The 26,822-nt window shown below is 43.9% G+C and overlaps 1 protein-coding gene across 4 annotated transcripts in view; it reads right to left on the bottom strand.

Annotated features, from left to right (window-relative positions):
- The window catches only part of LOC124471294 (NACHT, LRR and PYD domains-containing protein 12-like), a 99,706-nt gene that overhangs the window by 48,764 nt on the left and 24,120 nt on the right, over window positions 1-26,822 (bottom strand). For all 4 annotated transcript variants that reach the window (XM_047025739.1, XM_047025738.1, XM_047025741.1 and 1 more), the window contains one exon: window positions 1,585-1,755. In XM_047025739.1, the coding sequence (XP_046881695.1) occupies window positions 1,585-1,755 (171 nt within the window). The remainder of the gene's footprint in view (window positions 1-1,584; window positions 1,756-26,822) is intronic.

Raw genomic sequence — 26,822 nt, 5'->3', positions numbered from 1 at the left:
AAATGTATGTTTGTCTAAAATGTATGCGCGTTTTGGTTTGACCCATCGCCCGTTATCTGTGTTCTCGCAGTTAGATTGTTCTTTTCGACTTGACCTCCAGCGAGCGAGGTATGTTGTCTTCGGGTCTGAAAATTGTTAGAGAACTGTGGTGAAATGTCGGGTTCATGTTTTGTAACCAAGTTAATGTTGTAAAATGTATAGTAATGTTTAATTATTAGTGTAAATATTAGAGCTCGCTAACTAGCGTGCCTGTTGTGACTTGTTGGGACGGTGGTTGATGAGGTTCCCATGTCCTCACTCAGGTGGCCGAGAGCAGCAGCGGGGTACATGGAAGAGCTAATTGTACTAGAAAATATGTGTCCGGTATGACTGGGCACTGAGCGCTCTGTTTGGTAATGTACTGTACAGAATAAAGAATGTGTATTAATCCGGCATCTTGACTATTCACGCAGTGTCTTCAAAACTTCCTCGACACTTCCTTGAGAGATTAGGTTGGTTTAGGGCAGTTCTATGGGCGTGTGTGAAGCCCTCTGCAACATTGCTTGTAGAAAGGGCTATACAAGTCATATTTTATTTGAATACAATGAGACGGTAGTCAGTAACCAATGTGAAACATTAAGCTGCCTGAGAAGCTGATTTCACTGAGCTGGATTGAACCTTTGGAATATTCCAGAAAACGATCCTGTCTATTGTATACTGAGACATCATGTGGTCATCCTGAGGTACTTCTATTATGTATTATGATTATAAGAAGGATTACAAACACTAATACCCTCTGGATGTAGAAATGAATATATTAATTTTCCTCTCAAACACCAAGAAGTTTTGATCAATCAGAGGACTGTCTGTCCAGGTTTGCTGACTTTCCTTTTATCTCAAATGGAATCGTACCAAACTATAGTGTCTGAAATTGTATATGCAGTGCACCTTTTTCTTTACTATTTAAAAAAGTGGAGAAGGACCAAACGGAGGGAGGAACAGAAGGGTGAAATCGTCCTTCTCTACTTTTTTAAAAAGGGAAGAAAAAGGTGCAGTGGTCTCGTAATTCTTTCCAGAGCTATAGTAGTACAATGCACCAAGGAAGTAATACATATTACATCCAATAGCAGGTCTGTCAGTATACTGTCTGTCTACAATTATATAATGAAGTAGTATGTCTTAAATATATTCCTGTCCCACCCTGGTCTGTTTCACCCGTCTCATGTTTGTCTCCACTCCCTCCAGGTGTCTCCCATCTTCCTTCCTACCCTCATTTATCCCTGTGTTTTCTGTTTGGGGACAGTTCTTCTTGTTTGTCAAGCCTACAGTACCAGCATGTTTTTCTCTACCTCCTTTAGTCTTTTCTGCCTCTTAGTTCCCCTGGTCCTTACATCCTGCCTGCCCTGACTCTGAGTCTGCCTGCTGCCCTGTACCTGAATAGCTCTGCCTTGTCAACGACAAACCTGGCCTGCCCTGGATAGTCTTTTCCGGCCCCCTTGTACCTTTAATAGACCACAAATTTACAACCAGTGTGTGGTGTGTGAATCAGTGTGTGGTGTGACATTTTAACTTTACTAATGTCTCATGTAGAACACAAATACAGACCTCAGTGTCTCCAGCTTGCAGAGTGGATTCCCCAGTCCAGCAGAGAGCACCTTCATGCCAGCATCCTTCAGATCATTGTTACTTAGCTCCAGTTGTCTCAGGAAGGAGGCTGACGTTAGAGCTGAGCTCAGAGAAGCACAGCCTTCCTCTGTGATGTGACAGCCTGACAGCCTGTAGAGGGTAATCATGATATGGATTACAAACACTACTATCTTCTAGAGGTAGAAGACTGTCTGTCTTGGTTGTTTGAGTTCCCTCTATCTCAATCTGAATCCTACCATCCTATAGTATGTCAGAAATTACACATCTAGTTAAATAGTAGTACAATACACCAAGAAAGTATTACATACTGCATACAATAGAAGGTCTGTCAGTTCCCAAGGCAGCACACTTTTTTGGCTACCGTATTTTCCGGACTATAAAACGCACCTAAAAGCCTTTAATTTTCTCAAAAAACAACAGTGCGCTTTATAATCCAGAGTGCTTTATATATGGATTAATTCTGGTTGTGCTTACTGACCTCAAAGCGATTTTGTGTGGTGCACGGCACTCTGTCAAAATGTTTTAGAACGACTTTGGTAAACTTCAAAGCCACATCGCTTGTAGCATTACGACTACCGCAGTCAGAGGTGTCGCGGAGTAATACATACTGTGCTTCACTATAATATTACAGTGTGTGTGTATAAGGAGCCCAATGTTGGGAGTTATTGTGAATACGCTCATTAACGTTTGAACAATATTAAGAGTTATTGTGAACACGTTTAATAAAGTTTGACTGACTGACTTATCTGACTGTTTTGTTTTGCTTAATGCGCTTTATAGTCCGGTGCGCTTTATATATGAAAAAAGATTGAGAATAGACCATTCATTGACATTGCGCCTTATCATCCAGTGCGCCCTATAGTGCGGAAAATACGGTATTTCTGATACTCAACCCTTGATGCAGGGACAGTGGTGTTGACCACAGGGACGGATACAGAACATCATAAGCCATCCCAAGACATCATACCATAATATAATGAAGTCATATGTCTTAAATATATTCCTTTCCCACCCTGATCTGTTTCACCCATCTCATGTTTGTCTCCACCCCCTCCAGTTGTCTCCCATCTTCCTTCCTACCCTCATCCCTGTGTTTTCTGTTCGGGTCAGTTCTTCTTGTTTGTCAAGCCTACAGTACCAGCATGTTTTTCTCTACCTCCTTTTGTCTTTTCAACCTCTTCTTAGTTCCACTGGCAGCATTGTAGTACTCGTGACTGGTGTCACATCTGGGGGAATATCACTAAATTGCCTGTGCATTGTTTAATTTATTTGTAATATTATAACTGTTATTGGATGTAAAACATCACGCTTCAAATGCAACCAACAATTTAACTCCTTTCTCATTTTAATTCACCCATCACCCCAATTTGCACCTCAAAAGGGAATGAGGAAGATAGGCCACGAAACAGTGGCTGTCTGAAGATGTTGGCCAAATCAGCTATAATTACATTTGGTTACCTGAACAGTGGCATCACGAGAGGACGTGTTTTAGAGGGGCGGTACGTTTTCCCTCTGCGAATGGCTACCATGCCACAAGATGGCTGACGCGAGAACTACACCTCCCAGAATGCACCACGCCGACAGCTGCAAATGCCTTAGTCCTCTGATTGAGGTAGGAGCACAGGCGGGGGAGGGAGAGAGGACAAAAGGCTTGATACAGAGACCAAGAGAAGGAGAGCGTACCTGGCATAAGCAGAGGTCGGTGCCAGACTTATGAGTTTTGATACCCTTGGTAGGATCCAAGGCGCGGAGCAACCTTTTTGTGCCTGACGTAACTTTTATTTTGCTTCCTGACCTGTTTTTGGTAAATAAACCAGTTTCTTTTGTTTGAACCCAGTTTTGCCTGCTCTGTCCAGTGTTTATGCACTGCCCTACACCCCGCATCACGGTCTAGCCTCTCATGATGTCCTCATCTTCACGGAAACCTGGTTAAACAGCGGAATACCGGAACACACATGCTCCGGGTGGATAGAACATTAGATGGCTCCGGTAAGACCAGAGGTGGTGGATTGTGCATTTACATTAACAAAGCTTGGTGCACAAACTCTGCTATTGTTGGGAGTCATTGTTCAGCTAACCTTGAGTTTCTCATGGTTAAATGTGACCGTTTTATCTACCGCGGGAGTTTACTTCCACCATTATAACTGCAGCCTATATTCCCCCGGATGCTGATGCCAAGCTTGCTATGAGAGAACTTTACACAGCCATCAGTAAACAACAGACTGTTCCCCCGGAAGCTGCGTTTATTGTCGCAGGTGACTTTAATCACTCAAACTTAAAGTCAGTGCTACCAAAGTTTCACCAGCATGTTTCCTGTCACACCAGAGGAAACAAAACGTTAGACCATGTTTACACAAACATGGCTGGAGCTTACGTTGCGACACCCCTCCCCCATCTGGGGCAGTCAGATCACGTTTCTTTGTTCCTCACCCCTAAATATGCACCCCTCATCAACTGTGTGCAGCCATCAGTGAAGACCATCAAGGTGTGGCCTGCGGGGGCAGATTCCACATTCCAGGAAAGGTTTCTACACACAGACTGGAGTGTATTTGCTTCTCAGGCAACCAGTGGCGCTCACACGGACATTGACTCCTACACCTCCTCTGTATTGGATCATATCAATACCACCATTGACAGTGTTACAACCCAGAAACAAATCACCACATACCCAAATCAGAAGCCATGGATGAACAGGGAAGTGCGACTCCTGCTGAAGTCACGCAACACTGCCTTCAGATCAGGAGATGCACAAGCCTACAGCACATCCAGAGCAAACCTGAAAAGGGGCATCAAAAAGGCCAAGCACTGCTACAAGCTAAAGATGGAGGGACACTTTCCCAACTCTGACACTCTAGTCTGAGGTGCCCTAACGACTACTGCCCTGTAGCACTCACACCCATCGTTATGAAGTGCTTTGAGCGGCTGGTCCTGGAACACCTAAAAGACTCTCTACCATCCACATTGGACTCTCACCAGTTTGCCTACCGCAGCAATAGGAGCACAGAGGATGCCGTTTCGATGGCACTCCACTCTGTGCTCACTCACCCGGATAATAAGAACGCTTATGCACGCATGCTGTTTGTTGACTTTAGCTCAGCATTTAACTCTGTCATCCCAACCAAGTTAATAACCAAACTTGGAGACCTGGGAATCAACACCTCAATGTGTAACTGGATTTTGGACTTCCTAACTGACAGACCCCAGAATGTTCGATCAGGACTCACCTGCTCCACATCCATCACACTTAACACTGGTGAACCACAGGGCTGTGTGCTAAGCCCATTTCTCTACTCCATCTTCACCTCCGACTGCAAGCCTGTGTATGGATCTAATTCCATCGTCAAGTTTGCGGACGACACTACGCTGATTGGACTGATCAGCAACAACGATGAGACTGCCTATAGGGAGGAGATCCAGCACCTGGCCACATGGTGCACCGAAAATAACCTGCTCCTCAACACCACTAAAACAAAGGAGCTCATCGTGGACTTCAGGAAAAAGTCTGGAGGCACGCACGACACCTTCCACATCAATGGAATGGCTGTTGAGCGTGTCTCCAGTTACAAGTTCCTGGGGACCCACATCTCGGCGGACATGTCGTGGACGACCAACACCTCCAGCCTGGTCAGGAAGGCTCACCAGCGCCTCTTCTTCCTGAGGACACTGAGGAAGAATCAGCTCTCCTCGGCGATCATGGAAAACTGCTATCGCTGCGCAGTAGAAAGCATCCTGACCAACTGTGTCGCAGTGTGGTATGGGAGCTTCTCTGTTGCGGAGCGCAAGGCACTGCAGCAGGTGGTGAAAACTGCCCGGCGCATTATAGGGACTCCACTACCTGCCATCGAGCACATCCAGAGGAAACGCTGTCTGCATGGAGCTCGCAGCATCCTCAAGGACTCCTCTCACCTAGCCTACACACTGTTTTCTCCACTGCCCTCCGGCAGGCGTTTCAGGAGCCTCCGGACCAGGACCAGCAGACTAAAGAACAGGTTTTCCCCAGAGCTGTTTCTTTACTGAACTTCCCTCCTCCCTCCATGGATATGCCTCCCCAGACCATCACTGACCCACCACCAAACCGGTCATGCTGAATGAAGTTGCAGGCAGTAAAGTGTTCTCCTTGGCTTCTCCAGACCATTTCACGTCTATCACAGGTGCTCAGGGTAAACCTGCTCTCATCTGTGAAAAGCACACAGGGCGCCAGTGGGGGACATGCCAGTTCTGGTGTTCTATAGCAAAAGCCAATGGAGCTCCACGGTGCTGGGCAGTGAGCACAGGGCACACTACATTTACATTTATTCATTTAGCAGACCCTTTTATCCAAAGCGACTTCCAAGAGAGAGCTTTACAAAGTACAGGACGTTGTGCCCTGAGGCCACCCTCATGAAGTCTGTTTCTGATGGTTTGGGCAGAGACATTCACACCAGTGGCTTGCTGGAGGTCATTCTGTAGGGCTCGGGCAGTGCTCAACCCAGGGCCGGCCCACGCTTTTATTGGGCCATAAGCAGAATTGATTTGGGGGCCCCTCCGAATTTGTATAATTACTATTAACATAATAAATATCATTTTTTAATTAAGCTGTAGTTTCATGTGCTCTTGGGGGCCCTCTGCTGGCCATGGGGGCCCTAAGCAGCCGCTTAGTTTGCTTATGCCATGGGCCGGCTCTGGCTCAACCTGTTCCTCCTTGCACAAAGCAGCAGTTATCGATCCTGCTGATTGGTTGAGGACCTTCTACGGCCCTGTCCAGCTCTCCTAGAGTAACTGCCTGTCTCCTGGAATCTCCTCCATGTTCTGGATATTGTGCTGGGAGACACATCAAATCTCCTTGCAACGGCACGTGTGAATGTGCCATCCTAGGGTTGCCTCCCGTCCCTTAAAATACGGAATCGTCCGGTATTTGAAAATTAAATAGCGCGTCCCGTTTTGAATCAATACAAATTGCTGATTGGGTAATACTCGCTGCCATCGTTGGTTTGATCGGTTTGTTTCAGGATCACGGCCAATCAGAGTCAGAGGAGGGCGGGTCTCTTGGCGGAGAGTCGATTTGAAAGAATGGCAGAGGCAGCTCCAGATACCCCCCCACGTAATAAGAAGTACACTTATAAAAGGAAGTTGGCGTAGCAGAGAGTCAAACCGCCAACACAACCATTTCCGACCCACTCAGTAAGACACAGTACTGATCACCAGGACGACTGATTGCATTATATGATGTCTCATACAATGCCACTATCTTCTGGATAAGCCTCAAAGGGGCTGATGCCATACCTGGTGTTCCCCTCCCCAAGTGGGGGAAGAGCCAGACAACGGCCCACCTTTCTCAACCTCCCTACTCCAGAAACTCTGAATTATAAAGGATTTATCCCAAAACATACATTTGGATTTACAAACATCTCTCAAAGCAATACTGCATATGGACACTAGAAGAACTATTGGAATTTGTGTGACAATCAATGCTTTACCTTTAAATGCTGTGTTGATGTAATTTGATGTTTTAATGAAACTTCCTTTCCGGTTATGATAAGTCAGTCAATATTGATATCAAAATGATTGTACCATACTAACAAAACTATTTCTGAACGTTGTATTGTTATATTTTGAAGTTTAAGCATTCATTCCATGGACATTGAAATATTGACTTCAATCTACCGACCACTTCACACCTATCTTATCTCAGGACAACGCCCAGTCAGGTAAACTGAACAATGAAAAGTTCACCCTCAAAAAGGGATACCCCGTATTTCTTGGATTATAAAAACCCAAGATGAACAATCAGTCCCCGCTTGTTCGTAGGAATTAACCTGAGGTGAACGCCTCACTCTCTAACCTATTCCTCTTAACCTGCAACTTCACTGAGCGCCCGGAGCTTTGACAAAAGATTCCACTGTTCTATTTTCGTTGGACGATAACGAAACCGACTCTACCCTTCTTCAAGCCGACCAAAGTAACTGCGATTTGCTATATTTCTTACTTGTGAACATTGGCATTATGTGGTTGAATTTGTTACGGTTGATTGTAGTTTGCGAATGATTTTAACCTGACTCACGTTAGGATTACCCTACCATTGCATAAACTGTCCAGTTGTTTTGAGGCCTATCTCTCTCTCTCCTCTCCCCTTCACGTGCTCTCTCATTTGTGTATCCCACTTCCATAACGATATAGGACCTTCTGTAATGTTTTAGCCAAACTAACCCATCATTTGTTCATCCCAATTACATTTGCTAAAATAAATCATTGTGTGTAATATCCGTGTATCCCTCATGTTATCTGATCTGCTCTACTTTCATAGAATTCACTACTTAAGATTAGACTGATTATTACGAGTGCTATTATTATTCAATATTATTAAACAAGGTTTCCTCTGTCCCTTTCACGAATCAGAGGTGGTGCCCCCAAGAACTAGATACTTTATCATAAATTAAGTATTGCTAATCGTAAACGTGCAAACCCCGCTACATTGGCTTGACATGCTCCAATACTGCACACTACTACTTCTGGTCCACTGCTGTTATCATGTTTATGATGTTCATGGAAGATTTAAATTTACATTTTACATTTATTCATTTAGCAGACGCTTTGATCCAAAGCGAATTCCAAGAGAAAGCTTTACAATGTGCATAGGTCACTGATAATAACAATAAGATAGCCCCAAAGCATTGCGGGTAGCCAAAACAAGAAGCACACATTGTGAACAAACAAAAAGTAAGTGCCAAAGGGAAGAAACCATAAGAGCATGTAGTTAAGCAAGTTACAATTAAACAACATGAATCTCTAAGTGCAAGTGTACCTGTAGAAAAGCAAGCAACAGTAAAAAATTAAAATAAGATTAACTAAAATAGAATACAACAATTTAAATCAGCTACCACTAACCAACAAGAGCAACAGTCTTTAAGCAAGAGTCATAGTGATCCTTGAGGAAACTAGCATTGGGTTCAGCAAACCATTCCTAAGTACGGTTGTACTCCCGGAACAAGTGCGTCTTGAGCCTTCTCTTGAAGGTGGAGAGACAGTCTGTGTCTCTGATGGAGGTGGGGAGTTGATTCCACCACTGGGGGGCCAGGCAGGAGAAGAGCTTGTGTTGGGAGCGGGCAGTCTTGAGAGGTGGGACCACCAGGCGGTTGTCTGAAGAATACCGTAGGTGGCGGGTGGGGGTGTAAGGCTGCAGGAGAGACTTGACGTAGTTGGGTGCAGTCCCGTTCACTGCTCGGAAGGTCAGTACCAGGGTCTTGAATCTGATGCAGGCCGTGATGGGTAGCCAGTGGAGAGAGATGAGGAGCGGGGTAACGTGGGAGCGTCTGGGTAGGTTGTAGACCAGGCAGACCGCTGCGTTCTGAATCCTCTGAAGAGGGTGGGTTGCGTATGCTGGGAGACCGGCGAGCAGCGAGTTGCAGTAGTCCAACTTGGAGAGGACAAGTGCTTGGACAAGCAGCTGGGTGGAGTGCTCAGACAGGTATCTCCTGATCTTCCGGATGTTGTAGAGGGTGAATCTACACGACCGGGAGACCGCAGCAATGTGGGCCGTGAGGGAGAGCTCATCATCCATGATAACCCCAAGGTTCCTGGCAGAGGATGAGGGGGTCACCGTCGCAGATCCCAGGGTGATTGAGAGGTCGTGGGAGATGGAGGGTTTGGCCGGGATGATGAGAAGTTCTGTTTTGGCGAGGTTCAGCTGGAGGTGGTGCTCGGTCATCCAGGCGGAGATGTCTGCGAGGCAGGCCTCAATCCTAGCTGAGATCCCCGGATCGGTCGGGGGAAACGACAGGTACAGCTACTAGTAAACCGAACAGCTGTTTGGCCCTAGCCCACGCTAAATAAAAGAAAGGCAGGCCACAAAACAATAGTGACTGTCTCTTTTGAAACCCAGACGTAACAGAAAGAACAGGCGTTAACCTGGTCTTAACTTCGATTGCTCTATCCCCAACCCCCTCAGAATCAGAAGGGATTTTATTCGCCATGAATGTTTGCACAGACAAGGAATTTACTTTGGTAGGAAGGTGCATACATTAAACATATAGGAATCTTGAAACTTAAATATGTGGACTAACTATACAAAAGGAGCAAAGTCGAGCTAATACTAAGGGGATTTAAAATAAAATATAAGTAGCCATAATTTACAATCTAACCTAACCTTCGCCAACCACCAGAATTCCCGGCATCCGAACATTCCGGGCATTCCTGTTGATGGCAGACAGCAGGTTGATTGGCATGTCGGACCCCGCGAACACTGCTGGTAAACAACCAACTAACAGCCTAACATTAAACACACACGTCTTTCTGTAAGGGTCGCTACACTATGTTGGGACTTAAACAGCTAAGATTCCTTGATGAGATGCCTTATCAATCTATTAACGTTATAAAAGATGAACACTGCAGTCAGATAGCTACCCTGTTTGCTATTGTATAATGCCTGTTTGTAGTGTATTTCAGAGTAGGCCATGATCTAGTAACTTGAAGGCTGGTAGTTGATTGAAGATAATAATGGGGATATGTTTAAGATTGAGATTGGACTCAAATGTGGATAATTGGATGTGTAGGCCTACATGTTATTTTTGCTTAGGGTTCACTTCAAACATTAAAAGAAGGTATGAGATAGCAGACTTCTTTAAAAAGCTGAGCAAACAGGATCAGGTGGAAATAGACCCCAGTCCTTGCACCACCCCAAGACCTCAGAGCAGCTCCCTCCCCGAGTCTACAGGCACCAGGTCAGTAGCCTGGCTGCCAGCCCAACTTCTCCCCGCCCAAAAGAAATTTGTTCGGGAAATTGGGTCTGGAGGGTCTCGTATTGGGGACCAACTACAGAAAACCAGAATCTGGGCGAACCAATGAAATTGCCAGGGCGGGCTTTATACGATGATGGACAGATGATCAACAGTAACGTAATCACCCACGTCACAAAAGAGCGCTTAAGTTGAATTCGTTTTGAACAAACATGGCTACTGCTGGAGATCTGGGATGTTGTGATTCTGCCATCGAGTCTGTTTTAGAAGACATCGACAGCGCATTATTTTTGAAAGAGGAACAGAGAGACGCAATCAAGGCATTTGTCGATGGAAAATATGTTTTTGCCGTCCTTCCTACGGGATTCGGTAAAAGTTTAATTTATCAGCTGGCCCCGATGGAGTTGTAATCCTAAACGGAGAACTTCGTATATGCATTGCCCTTTATTGTTTCGCTCAAAAAGGTTGACCGTGTGAACAAGTACTCTCCCTACCCTTAAATTAATTTTACAACACAAAAATTGTTTGTATTCATTCTTCAAGCATACTTCAAGTCTGCTTGTAGTTTGGTTCTGTTGACAACAACTATGCGGTGCTTAACATATGTCACATACTCTGTTGCTCTGATTGGTTGTAGATCTATCCAATTGAGCGAAGTGCCAGGCTCGTTTGAAACACGCCGTGTAGTCAAAGCCCAACGGAGAGTTCTCAGACTCATATTCTGACCAGAATTATGAGTATGACAACGTCAGGCTACCAGGTCAGAGCATACTAGGCAGTCAGTCACCAAGTTTAGCTTGTGCTTGTAGGCCACACATGTAAGCCTACACAAAGGTTTTTTTCCGATTAAACCTCACTTTAAAATGTTGGTTCTTGTTTTGATGGCTGTGGCATTTTTTGTGTGAGTATACACTAATAGTTATGTTTTAATGTAAAAGATTCATAAAAGGGTCTAACCTCTAACCTGGTTAGACCCAGATTATATATACATGAAAACAGAGTGACCACAGTCCCCCCAGTTTGTGAGTACAGTACAGTGTGTGTAAGAAAGAAATGAATTGCTTTAGATAAAACCAAATAATTTCTCATCAGAAATCATATGAATAATGTATACTGCTTAGATGCCAGGCTAAGGTTACACACACATTTTCAGTCTTGGTCTGTGGACCCCCTGAAGTAGCCCTGGCCACCCCTTGGCCACCCCATATATACATGCATAGGACAAAATGGCCGCCGGAGTAACACGGCATGGTGCAGGAGTCTTGTCAAAAGTTTTCTTGGATTAAACCGGAGATCTACCAAACCAAAGACGGTAAAGTCATAGTTGAGGATGAACTTTTGAATTTTATTGTGGTTAAACTGCGAACTTTGAGCCACGATGACGTTGTTTCGCTTGCTACAAGCAGCTTCAGTTCTGAAAAGATTGAGGCTTCTAAGACTGTGTTGTCAGAACTCTTCCCAAACAGCATACGCTGGGTAGTGCATAGAGGACAAAAGAAGGACATTAACAATGTCAAAATGTGCCTCCAAGTGGTCAATGAATGTGGTCAAGATATACCAAGATTTGTGTCACATTTCCTGGATGAACTACCTGCTGTTTTATATAACAACATGGACGTGTCAGCGCTTCTCTGCAAAATGCTGCAAATAAACGCCGATATTGACTACCTTAAAAGAACAGTTAACTCTCAGGTAGCAGCCAGTGAAACATTGCGGGTGGTTTCTGCAACCCTTGACGAACGTCTGACTGCCGTGGAAAAGCCACCAGTCCTGGGCGCTTTGGCCTCAACAACCTTCCTCTATGCTGCGGCAAACTCACTGGATCCCTTGGTAGGCCCTTCGACTGTGGCGGGGAAGCCCCTAGGCCCTGAACCAACCTCCTCCATGGCTAATGGCAGACCATTACCGACAACCAGTGAGACCGACAGCAGTCAACCAGCCCAAACCGTGGATATAAGAAACAAGCACAGTCCCCTGCATGGAGCAAGGTGGTGAGGGATGGACGTTGATTGAAGCAGCTACCTGAGATCTCTGCCCTCCGCCCTACATCTAGCAAAGTGATGACTCCAGCGAGGCATGTGAGAAAGAAGACCGGCATAATCGGGCCTGGTGTGGTCAGCAACATAGTGGCTGTCAAAACAAAGATGGTGAGTGTATTCGCAACCAAGTTTGCTCTCAATTTGGCTGCCAGCACTCTCTGTGACTATTTAAAAGAGAAACTGAAACGGGAGGTAAAGTGTCGAAAAATTGAGACGACACAGAGCATATTTAGCTCCTTTTGTGTCACCGCCGAATGCAATGATGTTGCAGAGATGTATGACCCACTGCTCTGGCCCTCAGGGGCCTTTGTCCGACGTTACTATGAGCCTCGTCGCGTTAAAGGAGCAGTCGGAGGCCCGTCTAGACCAGAGCAAACCCCCCGCTCTCAGGGTACTGAGCTTCAGTTCAGTCATGATGCTGGGGTGAATGTAGGCCTATCTGTAGAGACCAGGGAGACAGACACACCGGCCAGCTGCCCTGATGGGTCTGTGGTAGATCATTAATGTGGGTCGTATCCTACAACGCTCGTGGCCTCCGAGTAGGACATACTGCTGCTGATAGATCAAGAAGTTTGGTGGTGGACACATTGCTGGACGAGAGTGACATTGTCTGCCTTCAAGAAACCTGGATGGCCAAGCAAGATCTGGACAAATTGAACACCCTACACAAGAACTTTCATGGTGCTGGAGAGTCCACTACCAATCTCAGCATGAGAATGGTTCGTGGGAGGATAGCTGGTGGTGTAGCTATACTGTGGAACATAAAATATGACCCAATGGTAAAGGTGGTGCGGCTTAACGTTGACTGGGCTATTGGGTTGGAGTTTAATCATAATTATTATTTTTTTTACTATTTTAAATGTGTACACACCATATGAATCCTATGACCATGAGGATGAATTCCTGAACAGGTTAGCTTTTATTCAGTCCTTCATAGAGGACAATAGTTCATCTTGTGTCTATGTCATGGGTGATTTTAATGCTGACATGTCAGATAAGTCTTCATTTGCACAACATCTGCAGCAGTTCTGTAATGAAACTAAATTAATTATATCAAGTAAAGCGTTATTGCCTGATACAAGTTGTACCTATGTAAGTGAAGCTTGGCACACAACTTCCTGGCTAGACCATATTGTGACCACAGCTAATGTTCATGACTCACTGGAAAGTATAGAGATATGTTATGGGCTGGTCACCACTGATCACATAACAGTTGCTATGCTGCTAAATGTTGAGAGTGTACCCTTGTTGGCCAACAAGGGTAATGCTGCTCCCTCAAGAACTGGACTGGTCAAAATTGACCAAAGAGGTTATGCACAGATATTCTCTATTAACTGACAGCTTACTCAGTGATGTTGAATTGCCTAGGGATGCCCTAATGTGCACAGATATGAACTGCAAGGATAAACATCATGCTGAAAAGCTCTGTGCCATGTATGATGATATTGTCAAATGTCTTTATGCTTCCAGTGAACCTTTTATTAATCACAAGAGTATGGTCCCTAACACACGGACTGGCTGGGATGAGTTTGTGTCTGAGCAACATGTTCAAGTCTCAAGTATTTTATTTGTCAGGTACACAGAACAACACAAGGTTAGACTGGGCACTAAAATTCTTAAGTAAAGACAACGCAAGCACCTGGCATAACATAACATGTAAGTAGAGGGAACATTATTTAAATCTATGCTGAGCTTAAATAAGTGAAACTTCCTAAATATACAGATAGCAATAAATAATCGACTATACTAACCCTAATACTTCCTAAATTACAGATAACAATAAATAGTACACAACAAAGGTTGTGGTATGGATTACATTTCTGCAGAGCATCTAAAAAATGCCAGTTATAGACTCAGTCCATTACTAGCCATGTGTCTCACTGGAATTATGGTTCATGGTGTTCTACTGAACTCTATTATGTCAGTGCTGTTAGTGCCTGTTCTTAAATATGAGGCTGGTAAACTGAACAGCATAGACAACTATCGACCCATTGCATTGGCCAGTATCTTGTCGAAAGTGTTTGAGAGAATTATTTTAATGAAATTGCAAATGTACATTCTGACTGCAGACAGATCAGTTTGGTTTTAAAAGAAAACATGGTACTGATGTCTGTATCTATGCTCTGAAGGAGATTGTCTCTAGGTACACAAGTCTTAATTCATATGTATTTTTATGCTTTATTGATGCTTCCAAAGCTTTCGATTGAATTTGTTATGAAAAACTGTTTATGAAGCTGCTAGCGAGAGGTGTCCCTAAACCTCTAGTGAGGATTTTGGTGTTCTGGTATGCCAATCAAACGTTTCATGTTAAATGGGACAATGTTGTATCAGCTCCTTTCCATATTGGTAACGGAGTTCGACAAGGAGGAATTTTATCTCCCTTTTTCAATCATTCAATCATCTGATGTGCGCAGATGATCTGGTCCTACTCAGCCCATAAGTGCTGGGTTGCAAGAGACGCTGAGGGTGTGCTCTCAGTATGGCATAGATCATGATATAAAATATAATGCTAAGAAAAGCCCCATATTGATAGTCAGAAGTAATCAGAACAGGAAATTAACCTTCCCTACATTTTATTTATCTGGCAGTCCCCTTGGTGTTTGTGAGGAAATAAAATATCTGGGCCATGTCATTTCTGATGATTGGACAGATGACAACGATATATATCGACAGTGCTGTAAAATTATCTAAATTTTTTATTATTATAATAAAAATTATCTAAAAAAATTATCAGGCCAATATGTTATTAAGGAAGTTTTCTATGTGCTCAGATTCAGTTAAATGTTCCCTGTTTAGAACCTACATAACACCATTGTACACTGCTCATTTGTGGTCTATGTACAGGAAAAGGAGTATACAGAGACTGAAAGTAGCTTACAATGATGCTTTTAGATTGCTACTTAATGTGCCTAGGTGGCATAGTGCTAGTCAGTTGTTTGTGTCTAAGCACGCACCAACCTGAGAGGCACTCCTGAGACAACTGATGTATGGTTTCATGTGTTGACTGGACAAGTCTGAGAACTGTATAGTAGAGGCTCTGGTCAACCCTCTAAAGAGCTGCTATCGATTTACTTCGAACTTAAGACAACATTGGCACAAAAGTCTTCATACTTTTTAATGCACTGTATTATCTATGTTTTATCTTTTTGTTTTTATCTCTTTTTTATAGCTCTATGTCTGTTATTTTATATGGAACTTGGCTTCTGAAATAAAGATTTATATATATAAAGTCTGGTTCCGCCACTGCAATCAGGGAGGCTGGCACTGTCTAGGTGTTTAGGGTTACATCAAGAGCACTGAGTTGGAACTGATTATCTGTGTTCAACATCCATTTGCACATTTTATTTCCATCTCTTCTTAATGCACTCTGGTAATATGTTTTGCTTATGATCCATATGTATGTCAAATGAATGTGTTTTCATAGTGGTTAAACTGTAAGCTCCTTTGTTTATTGTTGGAATGTTCTGAGACTAGTTAGGTCAAGAGAGGGGATGAAGGATTTACAGGTATGTCTGTTTGACCAAAGACCCTGGAGGATGTGTGTAGCATGTTATATGGCCTGCTATCTAAGATTGTTGATACAATGGAGATTAGTTTGACCAGGGGGTCCATCTGGAGACATGAAGTCTGGGTGATTTTTGGGTCATTTTTATGTTTTATGACACCCTGACTTGTTGCAGGAGAATCCTCATCACCTGGGGGAGGGAGCTCTGGGACATCAGGTTCTGAGGCTGTTGTTTCAGCTGTCACTGAATTGGGTTAGAAACATTTGACAGACGTGTCCTGATTGTTGTATAGAAATGACCAGATGTTAGGTACTATATAAAACTGTATATATACTATATAGGAACGTGTTCCGGTGCACCTGCAGTATGGCCGCACTGACGAGAGGAGAGCTACGCTATTATTACCTAGCATTTTGTTTGTCTCGTTAGTGTTTGTAAGTTGTTTTGTCGATTTTGTATTTTGCATTCAGTACGACCAGCAAACACTTCTGGATGTTAAGCTGTCACTTAGCTTAAGGATTATTTTACAAACTTGAATTCCACTTTCCGTTCGTGTTCGAGCTTGGAATGCAGCGGGCTCTTTGTTGTTCCGTTTACCTGTGAGACGGAGGAAGAAGAAACAAGGCCAACGTGCTGGAGTCCTCGTCCGAACTCGGAAATGGAGCTTCTAATCTGCTTTTCCAACCATCCCACTCGCTAACGTTCAGGTTTAATTTCTTTGGGCCATGGATGTAGCGGTACTAGCATCTCACTGCTCTCCTGTCCTTGAGCTATTAACTCTAAAATCAGACCCTTCTATCTACCTCGGGATTTACTCAGAGTGCAGTCTATATACCCCCCCCCCCGCAGGCAGATAAGGCCGCTGCTTTGGATGAACTGTATGGGATTATCAGTGGTCTGGAGAATGTGCACCATGAGGCAGCCTTCATTGTTGTTGGTGATTTCAACAGAGCCAACTTGAAGAAGGTCCTGCCCAAATACTATCAGCACATTGACTTCTTCACACATGGAGACCAGACCCTCGACTATTGTTATACAGCATTCAAGGCCAGCTACAAACCCCTCTCCCGTCCTGCTTTTGGGAAGGCTGATCACACCTCTATTCTTCTCCTCCCCGCATATAAACAGAAGCTTAAACAGGTCAGACCGGTTGCGAGGTCAGTTCACCTATGGAGTGACAAGAGTGTGGCGACTGCTTTGACACCACTGACTGGCTGATATTTAGGGAGGCAGCAGATGGAGACATTAAACGAATAAACGAACACTGTTTCCAGCTACGTTCAACACTGCATTGATGACGTTGTCCCCAAGAAGGATATCCGGTCTTTCCCCAATCTCAGATCGATCTCCTCATCTTTATAGGATTGAGAAATGCAGTAGTCAGAGAACTGCGTAAAGCAAAGACCTATTTTGTGCAACTGAGGAATTTGAAGGATACAGCACATCCCTATGGAAGCACCTCAACAGTCTTACTAAACTCAAGCCTTGTCAACAAAAAACAAGAACAGATTTGGAAGTGAATGGTGTGTAGTGAGGTCAGCAAGACCACACGGAGCCAACATCTTGCCACACCTGAAGAGTGATTCAATCACATCAGACAAACCTAATCAGCCTTTGTGACACCCTCAGTATGCTGATTACCCACCAAATGCCGATGTAAAGGAACCATAGAAATGGGGGGGGGACCTCCCCAATCTCAGCCCTCCTGCTAGCTTGCAAGCTTCAAAGGGCCTGCTTGAGACAACACGTCTCCAGAAACCATTTGCATCCGTTTTGGTGGCGGTTGAACAAAGAACATACCTTAATCAGAACTTTTGAGGAAAGTTCTTCAGACTTCACCTTTACCACGAGAGTACAAGGTGGAGAATTATGAGAGGGATATTTGTGTCATATTTGTTACTTTGTTTTAATGTTGTGTTCACTGAAATCTTGATTCTAGTAACTAATCCTTCTTCCTGAAAGATAACCATGTCATTCTTGGTATCTACACAAAGCTCTCATAATAAAACAACCATTCAACTATATTTTGTAACTGTACCAAGATGTCCAGAACAATATTTGAATGATCTTTTGAACCAGCCAGAGACCAGATCACACCTTTGGTAGGTGTGAAGGAAGGAGGGGAGAGTTGACAACCCAGCTTCCCCCAATCAACGTCTGACCCAGACAGGTCCTCCCTCGAACTCTGAACTGTATAAATATCTGAGATGACCATTAATCTCGGACTCCAGCGAAACCAACAATGGCATGAACGCCATCGGGATTGGCGTTCCAAAGGACGTCCCCAAGCTTCTCCTGAGATTCAACTTTATAGTGATCGCGACACTATCTGGACGTTTCAACAGAAGAACCCAAAACGCAATTATCATTGCGACTTGACTGAGATCCCGCAGATTCAGCCACACGACCTTGCAGCGCAGCCGTGCTTTCACTTCCGATTCTTCAAATGGACCTTTGGCAAACCGCCCTCAACCTCATTGATCGACCCCTGATCAAACGTAACTATGGCTAACGCTCTTTCCTCCCAGACATGGCATTGGCGTGAGCTCTGTTTATGATTTGTAAGGATGTAATCACTGACTTACCATTTCTGTCTTTCTTTAAGTTAGTCCATTTCATTCTGTTCATTGAAACCAATAACTCATATCAAACCCATAATCTAACTTGTTCATAAGATCTGTTTACCTTACTTGAATAAATTCATTGTAAAGATATTTTGACGTGCGTGTTCACTGATGCTACGATTGGCTCTACACTTAGAACGAATTCATTCCTAAAGATGAGACTGATTATTACATGTTAAATATAGGATTCCCTAATGTCCTAAACCAATATTAGGGTGGTGCCCCGAACTTTATGATAAATTAAGTATTTCTATTATTGGTATTTCTATTTTAACACGACGAGACCCCGCTACAGGTGTTATCAGCACTAACCATTCAGCTATTACAAAATAATTCAATAACTTCTTTATTCAGTCAGTGGAGGAGCTTGCAGATAATTTTGAACCAGCAACCCTATCACAGACCACAAAGTCAGAGCCATCAAAGCTTTTCCAAATTAAGGAGGTCAGTCAGGGAAAAGTACATAACATCATTAATAAACTAAATAAGTCTAAGGCAAAGGATGTGTTTGGATTTGGACAGTGCCTTTATCAGAACTCCCTGTTCTTCACTGGTTAAACCTGTAACCCACCTGGTAAACCTTTCCATCAGAGTTGGCAAATTAGTGGTAGAACATCTCGAAAGCAACAAACTTATCAACTCTAAAAGAGTTTGGATCTAGACCAGGGTACTCTAACCTACTTTACCGTGAACATCAAGAGTAAGTAGGACAAGGGTAATGTTGTCGGAGCTGTGTTTATAGACCTAAAAAAGGCCTTTGACACCGTGAACCACAATATACTCTTGAAATAAATTCTCCACCTTCAACTTCTCTGAACATGATATCGGCTGGTTTGCATCATATCTGGAGCATAGAGAGCAACGTATTAAAATAAACATTCAACGCCACTACAATCAACAATGGGTATCCCACAGGGCTCCATCTTGGGGCCTCTGCTCTTTAGTTTATTTATAAATGATTTACCAACATGCTGTCAGTCAGCCAATTGTCAGATATACGCTGACGACACAGTAATTTATGCATCAGCCAGGGCACCAAGTGCAGCAGCAGAGACCCTGACCAAGGAAAAGGAGGTTATATCCCAGTGGCTCAAAGATAACCATCTGACACTCAACGTCAAAAAGACTATCTATGTGCTTCTCTATAAGACGGGAAAAATAGACCAAGGGGCAATAGAGGAAGTTGGGAAATTTATAGGTATTATTTTGGATTCCCACCTCAAATTCAATAAACACATTAACAAACTGTAAGTCTGTCCAGACAAACCTGAACTGTTTCAGAATGATAAGACATCACATACCTGTCAAGGCAGCTTTACAGATTCTTCATGCCATGATACTCTCTCATTTATCCTACTGTGTTACTGTATGTGGCCAAGCCTCCCAGACAACAGTCAAACCATCACATCATTACACAGACAGGCACTGAAATAATGGATCAAAAACCAACAATGTGGTACTGTTTGATTGTACAGAAATACAAGCTTTTTAATTTTGATAGCTTTATGAGGTTCTCTTTTCTTAAACTAACTTTAAATGCGCAAATAATCTAGCTCCAGTCGTACTCTGTCCTTTTGTGACAAAAACCAATACAAGGAGAGTGGCCAGTAGGGGAGCATTGGGAATCTGCAGAGCAGAGGAGCGCAAAACCACTTTCAGACAGTCATGTTTTTTGAATAATTTACCAACTGAAATAAAAAAAACAAACCAAACTGAAAACATTTAATAGAAAGGTGAAACACTTGAAAGAAAAACAAACATGTAGCTACTGAGTCAGATCCATAAATACAGGAGCAAACACTCTGTTGTCCATGTTGTAATGTATTGTGTTGTTACGTCCCTGTTGTAATGTATTGTGTTGTTACGTCCCTGTTATAATGTATTGTGTTGTTACGTCCCTGTTGTAATGTATTGTGTTGTTACGTCCCTGTTGTAATGTCTTGTGTTGTTACGTCCATGTTGTAATGTATTGTGTTGTTACGTCCCTGTTGTAATGTATTGTGTTGTTACCTCCCTGTTGTAATGTATTGTGTTGTTACGCTCCTGTTGTAATGTATTGTGTTATTACGTCCCTGTTGTAATATATTGTGTTGTTACGACCCTGTTGTAATGTATTGTGTTGTTACGTGATGTGCTGTTGTGTGTAATGTGGTCATGAATCTGTGAAATGTTGATACATTATATAGCAATATATTGCATCTGCTGCATGATTGTGTAACTCACACTATGTAGTAAATTATATTTCCATTAACCTTTTCTGGGAGACTGTTAATGTGCCTAAAAACGCCTAAACAGCATACCCAAAGTAAATTGACTGCTGTTCTTGAACCCTTTGGAGTACATGCATGTAAATGGATTATTTTGAAAGCTGACACTCTGAAGTTATGTTCCTTGTTGTCAGGACCCCTGTCAGTCCTACTGGTGTTGAGTAATAGAAGCTTGAACACAAGGAAAGTGAAAGTTTCTATTTCCGCCTAGATTTTGTTTTGAAAACAGAGGCCTGAAGAGGCCTAGAGGTGGTAGGTATTAGCTGGAAGACAGAATTGGACCACAGGTTGAAGCCTTACCCAATTCAGATCAAAAGTCAAACATAATACCACAATATATTCATATTTGACACATGTTTTTATAAGAGTACATCCAGGCGTTTTCTAAAAGGGCCTTTTGGAGACTCCAGAATGACCCTTCTAACCAAGGTCAAATTTTTAGGATAAAAAGGTATAATTGTTATCTCTAATGAAAGGTGGTACTTAGAACTATCATATATAACAGCTAAATCCCTCATTAGTATTACTGAAACACAAAAACTGAAGCATGAACACATTGGAGTGATTTATCTGATTCCCAGGATTGGCACACAAAGAACACTGACATATTGCGCAATCGACTTTTATTTTGAAGGCTCCACAAAACCTAGCATATGGGGTATCGCCATTTACAGCTAGCGCTAAGCTACAAGGATAACTAGCTCTTTTCATAGCCAGTCGAAGCCAGTTAGAAAAAATTGTGTAGAGGGGGCGGCGGGGGGTGGGGTGGGTGGGGGGGGGGGGGGGGGGGGGGGGGGGGGGGGGGCGGGGGGCGGGGGGCGGGCTGGACGCACAGACCTAGTTGGCTTTAGAGGACTGTCACCGGGGCATGGAAGCTCCTATTGGCTAAACCAAGGTGTCTATCAACAGGTCAGAGTGTAGCTTTGAAGACTATCCCCGTGTTTCTACTTGACCCAGATCTCATGCTATGAGCTAAAGTGCGTTGAGAGACAGAATTCTTTTTTTTTACGAAGTAACAATGAAGCAACAAGATCATGGCTATGTGTGGATATAATTCTTTGTTTGGACAACTACTCGACATGGTTTGATACTTTGGACCCTTGGGAATGTAAGCAGATGAGGTTTTGATGAGTTGTGTGCATACCTGGACGTTCCTAAGTAATCGAAGGTAAGTACAACTTTTTTCTCTGGCATTGTTGAATGAACGGTCATCGGACAAAGACGTTGACGGTACTTTCTGTTGCAAGTTGAGCTTGAATTGGTTTATTTCAATGGAAGCACAAGAATCGTAGCTTTCCAACGATGTATAACATGTGTACTAGTCGAAAAAAATTATTTATGATTTTTAATGCGTAACAACTGGGGGAGGAGGGGGCAGTGTTTCGGGCCCGCGGGCGGGCCCGCACGGAAAACAGGTCAACTTTTTAGAAAGGCCTGATCAGGGACTGGGGTTGCAAATTAGCCTATTGGCTAAAAACCTTTTAAGCAGTACATCTACAACATATTGTTATTGATGTATGTAATAATGTGCGGTGCATTGTCCCTGACAAATAAACAAATAAATAAAATACAAATCAGAAGCCCTGGGTTGATGCTGGGGTCCGGGCCAACCTGAGAGCCCAGCCTGTCGCCTTTAACTCTCGAGACCCTGATGAGTACAGGAAGGCTATAAACGACCTTCTGAAGGCCATCAAAGCAGCGAAAAGGGCTTACAGGACCAAGGTGGAGTCTAGCTACCATGGCTCTGACCCCAGGTGCATGTGGAGTGGACCTAAAGCCACTACAGACTACAAAGGGAGAGGCTACAGTGAGATCCAGTACTCTGTCCTACTGCCAGACGAGCTGAGTATCTTCTACGCTCGCTTTGAGAGGGACAGTGACCTCCCTGCAGTGGAGTTACCTGAGGGCCTAGCCAGTGGTGTGCCTACAATAACTGTAGCTGAGGCATTGCTCCAGAAAGCTCAACCCTTGCAATGCACCTGGCCCAGACGGCATATCAGGTGCTGCGCGGACCAGCTGGCAGGGGTCTTCAGTGACATCTTCAACCTCTCCCTCAGCCTGTCTGTACTCCCCACCTGCTTCAAGAGGACCACCATTATCCCTGTGCCCAAGAACACCAAGGTCACCTGCATGAACGACTATCGTCCAATAGCACTGACCTTTGTCATCATGAAGTGCTTCGAGCGGCTAGTCAAATCATTCATCTGCTCCTCGCTGCCCCCCACCCTGGACCCTGTGCAGTTTGCATACTGGTATGTACATTGAGCGAAATGTACATTGATACATTTCTCACTACTATAGATATACTACTATACAATATTGCATTATTGCTGATAGTTGCTGTACCCCACTTGTCTTAGGTTAGTATAGCTCTATAAGGTCAGTATAGGTCATTATGTGTATTAGAGGTCTAGTATATTGTATTGTATACTATTGTCAAAGGATCCTCACTGAACCTTTGTTTGAATGTACTTTGGAGAAATGATGAATAAACAAAAAAAGAGTGATGCTTATTAGAGATAATGTGCATTTGCATTAAGATGTGTTTGTGACTTTCTTGCATACGTATATCAAGTTTTGCATTAAAATGTTTTTAGAATTTGCTTATACACGTATATCAAGTTTTGCATTAAGATGTGTTTAGAATTTCTTCCGTACGTATATTGAGTTACTGGGTCATATGTGCATTTGCATTAGGTGGTTTTAGAAATGTTTTGCATACATATACAGAATTATAATATGTGCCATTAAATGTGTTATTAGAGAATGGCTTGCATATGTTTTAAGATGTGTTAGAAAGAGCAAAATGGTTTTAGAGCTTTTTTGCCTTTTCGTTAAAAATTGTTTGCAGATGTGTATTTTAGATAAAATTAGTTATGACTGCGTGCTGGTAAAAAGTTTGAGTTAGAATGCTTTCAGTGTGACAGTTTGGAACTATTTTACATAGGATGTGGTAAAAACTGCTTGCATAGAGAACTGGATCTCCAAATCTTGAGAGACACACAGCGACCAGCTGCTCTGACAGGGCTGTCTGTCTAACTGGTGTTTACGCCAAACAGGATTTTGAAGATTCACATGTTCAGGCTCACTCTCTCTCATAGGTGCGGTGTCGTGTCCTAAATAACGGGGGGAATAAGGGCGAGCAAAGCTCTTGATCGTTGTTATAAGGAAAATACTAATATTCGTCCAAGTGAGAACAAAGGAATAAGGGATAAATACATTGTAATGTTGTCATAAAAGACCAAAACATTAATGCTGCTATTTAAAAAAAACCTTGATGTTATATAGCCCAGTGACGTTACGACATTGTGGTTTGGTTTGGTGTCGATTCCCTCAAAGGGAGCTGCTAGCAAACCCAAAACTAAACGTGTGATCTCCGCACACGAACCTAAAGAACCGTGAGACCCCGAGCGTGACTGGATCACACAGGCCAGACAGTATAGTTGAGGGTTGGTCCAAAAGCCGATCATCGCCGCACACACACATACTCGCTGTGAGCCCAGCGCATCGTTCAACACTATTTTGTCCATTTAGTTTTTTTTAGCTTATCATAGATGTAATCTATGTTCCAAGTACTTATGTTCTAAGTCCTATGTTTGTTATGTCAGATTTGTGTTGTCTTGTCCCAAACATTTCAGTGCCCAGTCTGACCTTGTGTTGTTCTGTGTCATGTCATCATCTACCGCTTGTCCGGGGGTCGGGTCGGGCGGGCAGCGACCTAAGCAGGGAGACCCAGACTTCCATCTCCCCGGCCACTTCCACCAGCTCTTCCTGGGGGACCCGAGGCGTTCCCAGGCCAGCCGAGAGACATAGTCCCTCCAGCGTGTCCTGGGTCTTCCCCAGGGCCTCTTCCCAGTGGGACGTGCCCAGAACACCTCACCAGGGAGGCGTCCAGGAGGCATCCTGGCCAGATGCCCGAGCCACCTCAGCTGGCTCCTCTCGACACGGAGGAGCAGCGGTTCTACTCTGAGCCCCTCCCAGATGACCGAGCTTCTCACCCTATCTCTAAGGGAGAGCCCGGACACCCTAAGGAGAAAGCTCGTTTTGTATTCGTGATCTCGTTCTTTCGGTCACTACCCATAGTTCGTGACCATAGGTGAGGGTAGGAAAACGACTGGTAAACAGAGAGCCTCGCCTTTCGGCTCATCTCCTTCTTCACCACGACGGACCGATGCAGAACCCGCATCACTGCGGACGCCGCACAGATCCGCCTGTCGATCTCGCACTTCATTCTTCCCTCACTTGTGAACAAGACCCCGAGATACTTGAACTCCTCCGCTTGGTTCAGGATCTCCTCCCCGACCCGGAGATGGCACTCCACTCTTTTCCGGTCGATTACCATGGCCTCAGATTTGGAGGTGCTGATTCGCATCCCAGCCGCTTCACATTCGGTTGCGAACCGCTCCAGTGAGACTTGAAGGTCGCGGCCCGATGAAGCCAACAGGACCACATCATCTGCAAAAAGCAGCGACCCGATCCTGAGGTCACCAAACCAGACCCCCTCAATGCCCTGGCTGCGCCTAGAAATTCTGTCCATATAAGTAATGAACAGAATCGGTGACAAAAGGCAGCCCTGGCGGAGTCCAACCCTCACCGGAAACAAGTTCGACTTACTACCGGCAAGTCGTACAGGGACCGGACAGCCCAGATCAGGGAATCCGGTACCCCATACTCTCAGAGCAACCCCCACATGAGCCCCCGAGGGACACGGTCGAACGTCTTTTCCAAATCCACAAAACATGTGTAGAGTGGTTGGGCGAAACTCCCATGTACCCTCCAGGACTCTGCGGAGGGTATAGAGCTGGTCCACTGTTCCACGGCCAGGACAAAAACCACATTGCTCCTCCTGAATCCAAGGTTCGACAATCCGACTGACCCTCCTCTCCAGGACTCCTGAATAGACTTTCCCAGGGAGGCTAAGGAGTGTGATCCCCCTAAAGTTGGAGCACACCCTCCCCTTTTTAAAGAGGAGAACCACCACCCCGGTCTGCCAGTCCAGAGGCACTGTCCCCAATGTCCACGCAATGTTGCAGAGTGTTGTTCTGTGTACCTGACAATAAAAGACTTAAACTTGACTTCATGTGTTTTGTGTTCGTCATCACTCTGCCGAACGACTTCTATGTCCGGTATGACTGGTCACAGAGCGCTCTGTTTGGTAATGTATTGTACAGAATAAAGAATGTGTATTAATCCGGCATCTTGACTATTCACGCACACAGTGTCTTCAAAACTTCCTCGACACTTCCTTGAGAGATTAGGTTGGTTTAGGTTTAGTTCTATGGGTGTGTGTGAAGCCCTCTGCAACATTGCTTGTAGAAAGGGCTATACAAATAACATTTGATGTGAACACAATGACACGGTAGTCAGTAACCAATGTGAAACATTAACCTGCCTGAAAAGCTGATTTCACTGAGCTGGATTGAACCTTTGGAATATTCCAGAAAACGATCCTGTCTATCGTATACTGAGACACCATGTGGTCATCCTGAGGTATCTCTATGATGTATTATGATTATAAGAAGGATTACAAACACTAATACCCTCTGGATCAAGAAATGAATAATATGAATTTTCCTCTCAAACACCAAGAAGTTTTGATCAGTCAGAGGACTGTCTGTCCAGGTTTGCCGACTTTCCTTTTATCTCAAATAGAATCGTACCAAACTATAGTGTCAGAATGTGCAGTGCACCTTTTTCTTTCCCTTTTAAAAAAGTGGAGAAGGACCATTTGGAGTGAGGAACAGAAGGGTTCAATTTAAGAGGCACATTTTACCCTTCTGTTCCTCCCTCAAAATGGTCCTTCTCCACTTTTTAAAAAGGAAAGAAAAAGGTGCAGTGGTCTCGTAATTCTTTCCAGGATGAGATGAAGTACTGTCTTAATTATATTTTTGTCTCACCCTGATCTGTTTCACCCATCTCATGTTTGTCTCCACCCCCTCCAGGTGTCTCCCATCTCTCTTCCTACCCTAATTTATCCTGTGTTTTCTGTTTGGGGTCAGTTCTTCTTGTTTGTCAAGCCTACAGTACCAGCATGTTTTTCTCTACCTCC

The sequence above is a fragment of the Hypomesus transpacificus genome, chromosome 9 (genome assembly GCF_021917145.1).
Source record: "Hypomesus transpacificus isolate Combined female chromosome 9, fHypTra1, whole genome shotgun sequence".
NCBI classification, from domain to species: domain Eukaryota; kingdom Metazoa; phylum Chordata; class Actinopteri; order Osmeriformes; family Osmeridae; genus Hypomesus; species Hypomesus transpacificus.
This window is presented reverse-complemented; position numbering and strand designations above follow the sequence as displayed.